Source organism: Trichechus manatus, unplaced genomic scaffold (assembly GCF_000243295.1).
Source record: "Trichechus manatus latirostris isolate Lorelei unplaced genomic scaffold, TriManLat1.0 scaffold00009, whole genome shotgun sequence".
In the NCBI taxonomy this organism is placed as follows: domain Eukaryota; kingdom Metazoa; phylum Chordata; class Mammalia; order Sirenia; family Trichechidae; genus Trichechus; species Trichechus manatus.
In genome coordinates, this window is record NW_004443945.1 from 22,004,750 (window position 1) to 22,009,918 (window position 5,169).

At 41.5% G+C, this 5,169-nt stretch overlaps 1 protein-coding gene across 1 annotated transcript in view; it reads right to left on the reverse strand.

Annotated features, from left to right (window-relative positions):
- PTDSS1 (phosphatidylserine synthase 1) overlaps positions 1–5,169 on the reverse strand; it is an 84,037-nt gene that overhangs the window by 33,259 nt on the left and 45,609 nt on the right. Inside the window, exons 5-6 of the mRNA XM_023725917.1 lie at positions 4,728–4,886; positions 816–967 (exon numbers count right to left, since the gene is read on the reverse strand). Of these exons, the coding sequence (XP_023581685.1) occupies positions 816–967; positions 4,728–4,886 (311 nt within the window). The remainder of the gene's footprint in view (positions 1–815; positions 968–4,727; positions 4,887–5,169) is intronic.

The following is a 5,169-nucleotide window of genomic DNA, read 5'->3' on the forward strand; positions in this document are numbered from 1 at the left end:
AAACACAATGAAAACAACAATGACTTTTGTTATCACTCCTATGGTTCTTTTCCTCCTTGTTCCCATTGATGGCATGGTTCCTGCCATAGTTCAGTTGAAAATCAAGTCTAACAAGGCAGAATAAAGCAGTAACAGAGGTAAGCACTGTCCTCTATGGAAGCACAGACGAAGGACATGCAATTAATCTAGCAAGTCAGAGAGGGCTTCCTGAAGGGGTGACAAGAGACTGAGTCAAGAAAGGAGAGATGAGTCAGCCTGGCCTTGGGGACACCAGTCAATCCCAGGTAAAGAGAGGAGTGTGTGCACGGACTCAGAACCTCATGTGCCTGGGAGGGCATGGAAAAAGGGACTTCAGCTGCTGGGCCCACTTTATCCTAAAAACTATGAGAAACTATCCCAGGTGAATGACGAGATGAATGTGACATTCTTGAAAAGATCACTCCAGCAATGGTGTGTGAAGCACCAGAGGGGTTAAGCCGGGAGCAATCTAACCAGGGGACTGATTAACTCAGTGATACAGGCTGAGGGAGGAGGGATACAACGGAGGGGATGGATTTGAGAAATATTTTGGAATCAAGAGGGTGTTAGGACCATCTGAATATATGGGGTGAGAGAGAGAAAACAATTGTAAATGATGTAGTACTTTCTGGATAGTGTCTGATTTAGTTTATAATCATTTATGAGTTTCAACTACTAACGTGTAATTTATTCCTTTTCATCAAAGATATCAGAATACGTAAAGACATATTCTTCCAAAGCACATAAACATACATTATGAAAAATAGCGACGAATATCCAAAAAGGAGATGACTCACTTGAAGCTTGCCCAGTGGTAAGTCCTCATTTCTAAGAACCGGCAAACAACCATGCCCAACCAGATGCCACCACCATTACACAACAGGATGTCCAGAATGACTTGATCCCACCAGCACTCAGCAAAATTTGGCAGAAGATGCATGAAGAAAAGCTGAGGACACAGAAAAAGATGATAGTTGTAAAAAACATTGGCGGGTACCATGCAGAAGGATAATTTCTTCCTTTATAACACACTATTATAGGGTCTACAGAGTTGCTATGAGTCAGTATTGACTGGACGGCAATGGGTTTGGTTTGGTTTCAGTTTATTTTAGAAGAAGCTGTCGACATTTCATTCTTTCCTAATGCATTAACAGAAACAAGGTCTGAATCTGGTTCTTCTTTTTTATATTGCAGATGGACTGCAACTAATATTAATCCAAGCAACTCTTATTTTTTTTCCTATGGGGCTTTTAATAAGTGATGGCCCCTCTTGAGATATACTATGAATTAATTACCTTGGATAATGAGAACATGACAAGGATCTAGGAGGAGATAAGGAGAAAAGTTTCTCATACCCAACAGCAAAGCACTGACATAATCCTCTAAATTTGCAGCTTAAGAATTCAAGTTGTGCATTTTCAGAAATATTCCGTAGATACTTAGGTAAAACAGTGGGTAAATCATAAAAGCAGAAAGGTTAGACCTTTACGACATGATGTAGGAAAGAGACATCTTAATAGAAAATCTCACAAATAACCAGTTCACACTAGTGATGATCTTTTATTAAGCACCCAGGATATGTGAGGTGGTGAGACAAAATGAAATTAAGATTCTTGATATCAAATGGCAGTCTGATGTTTATCCAGATAACCATAACCACAAATGAAGGTAGACTGTGGCAAGTGTTACAGTGGTGACATAAATCAAGTAAGGTGGGGATAAAGGAGGCAAATGGGAAAGTTTCTGGAAGGAAGACACATTGCAGTGGGATCATTATGGACAGGTATGACTGTTCTCAAGATGCCCTGGTGGTGCCATGGTTAAGCACTTGGCTGCTAACCGGGAAGGTTGGTGGTTCGAACTTACCCAGCTGCTCCACAAGAGAAAAGACCTGGCGATCTCTCCTGTAAAGATTATAGCCCAGGAAATCCTAAAGGATGCACTTCTACTCTGTCATATCGGACTGCTATGAGTCAGAATCCATTCAACGGCACACAACAACAACATAACTGGTTTCAAGAGGGAGCGATGAAGATGAGGACATTCTCGACAGGAGAAACAGTATAATCAAGGGTAGAACAGAAATCTTATAAAAATCCTTTTGTCCAAAACAAAGGGACTATTGGCCATGTCCAGAGCAGCAAGTCCTGCTGTGTGAAGGCCCACTTTCAGAAGGTCTGAAATCACAAAGATGATGCCTAGAAGTTCTCTGGAATGAAGCAACCCTCATAATTACAAACCTCTGAAGTAACATAAATATTACAAAGATAAAACTATACTCCTCAAAGCACTTTATAAACTATAAAACAATATACAGATAATATCCTTATTAAGTGTGCCTGCTGCCTTTAAGACAGAGAACATCTACTGCATGTGATAGCTTGGGGCTGTGTTCTTACCCAGGTGGGCCTGGCACTCCCCCTGAAGTGCATTCCCTGGTTCCAAGCCACTAGGTGGAGCATCACCTCTTGCCCCATGGCAAGGGGAGAAACTTCAGCTGAAGTCCATGACACGTATTTCATGAAACAAAACTATGCAAGGGAGTGGGATGTAGAGGACATGCTTCGGCCTGAGGCCCTGTCCTAGATAGATGCCTGGATATACTCTTGGGTCAAGATGAGCCCCTGAGAAATCAGAGTCTGGGAGGGGACCACATCACACACTCACTAGGGCTCGGTGGAGCATCTACTCTGCATAAGGCAGAGTACCATGATCTAGGAATATACAGGCGTGGACCCGGCCCTCATGAGGTATAAAGAAGAGACACTGACCCAGGATCTAAAATGTGGTGAGCATTTCAAAGGAGAAGGGTGAGGTGCTGTATTCTCAGGTGTATAAACATGGACCAAAGCTAGTCTAGGGATTGGGGAAAGCTTTCTGAGGAAATGCGATTTAAGCTGTCCCTTTTTGTTTTATTTCTTATTTATTTTATTCTTTGTTGTTGTTAATACACACAGCAGAACATATACCAGTTCAACAGTTTCTACATGTACAATTTAGTGACACTGATTACATTCTTCAAGTCATGCAACCATTCTCACCCTCCTTTGCCAAACTGTTCCTCCTCCGTTAACATAAACTCACTGCCCCCTAAGTTCCTTACCTACATAAACTTTTGAGTTGCTTTTGTCAATTTGATCCCATATAGACAGTTCTTAAAAAAGCACAATGCTCAAGGCAGACATTCTTTACTAATTAAGCTAAACTACTGTTTGGTTTTAAGAAGACGCCAGGCGATACTTTTTGTTTAAGGTTTAAAGATCATCTCAGGGCAACAGTAAGCTGCACCTTGACAGATACGCAGGTTAGTACGGGAAAGGACAGGTAGAGAGGAAAGAGCTTGTATGAGCGTTCTGTGGTGGGAAAGAACACAAAGTCTTCTGAAAGAATGAAGAAAGCCAAGCTGGCCAGAGCATAGAGAGCAGGTAGAGAGGGTCTTGGGTGGGCAGGGACAGGTAGCATAGCGCCTTGTAGGCTGACTTGGAAGTTTGGATTTTATCTGAAGACCAAGGGAAAACATTAAAGAGTTTTTAAGAGAGAGACATGATCAAGTTGAGGTCTGAAAAGGATCACTTTGGCAATGAACAGTGAATGGAGGAGACAAGTAATTCATACGAGAGATGAGAGTGGATCAGACACAGGTAGGACGGAGCAGGGGGTTGGAAGGGCCTAGAGGGATTGTAGAGGTGTTCAGAAAAGAGTCTACAGAGCTTGGTGACTACAGGACGCTGAGGAGCAGGAAAAGGAAGGTACAGCGAGATGTCCAGTCTGTAGTGTGAGTGAAGAGGAAGCAACGGAGGTGAAAAATGTGAAGGTTATGGAGACGCCTGGAATCACAGACATAGAATGCAGCATAAGGGCAAGAACACAGGCTTCACATCTGCAGTCAAGCACATCCAGAACCCAATCCTGGCTCACCTAATGAACCAAGGCTCTGAGCACTGGTTTCCACATCTGTACAATGGGAACATCCACTGCCTTTTCTAGTTTACTGTGGGGACTTAACGACAATACAGGTACAGGTAAAGTGCTGGGCGCGTGAACAGAAGGTATCTCTACCGACACACGCCTCTAAGTTAGGGTCAGGACAATGACTGGCATCAAGTAATATACTGTGCACGTGGCCAAATTTTGTTCTCTGGGAATGATTAAGAAGACTAATATAATAATTGAACAATAAATGAATTAGTTCCCAAAATTTCATTTGGACAATAGTTTTTCAAGAACATTTCTCTTTCGTTGATTAAATGAGACGAACTTTGATCACAGAGATGATGGAGCTATACTGGAAGTCTGTTTTTCAGCTACAAAATATTCTGGATGCCTTTGTAATTCTTAAACACCACACTTCTGTTTCTCCCAAACTAGAGACTAGTTAGTGAGTACACCTATTTACTTTTAAGCTGATCTCATTATTATGTGTCTGACTTGGGATTTTTAACTTCATCCTTTAGATTGATTTCATTTGTTTGTCTTTAAGACTTATGCGATAAAAGCTCACTTCATTAAGCTAACAAGGAGATTTTTTTTTTTAAAAAAAGAAGAGGTATAAAATATTCTTATGGGATGGTTTAAAATCTATTTTGTACAGCAGGGGCTGGAGGATGGATTAACTGACTGCTGACTGACAGACTGTCTTCTTCCTACATAAAAGGTACACAAACTGAATAGTTTAGAGTCCTTGCCCTGAGCCTCCCATCACTTCTTACCTCAGTTAGCTCCCAGGTAATACTGATTGTCCAGCAGAGGCCATAACTACGGATCAACAAGGCCTTCATGGCCCAACCCCAGAAATGCCCAAATGCAAAGATATCAAAGTGGCTGATAATCCTCTCCCAGGTGATAACATGACAGTTCACAGCATACTCCTATTTAAAATAAAAAGGGAAATAATTAACAACACTCGAGCAATCCACTTGCTTCCACGATTTTGACAGTCAGTGAAAAGAACTGATACAACCATGACAACCAATATATATCCTGCTCCATTTTAAAGATGCTTTAATAACCGAAGATTCTTGAGGAAAAATGGACAAGCACTAAGAGTTTATAAATCAGAATTGCTTTGCTTATATGAACAGGTCCTCAGAGTTTAGGAACATGTGGATGATTACCTGAAGGAAGTAAAAGGTGATCAGGGACAGAGAACAG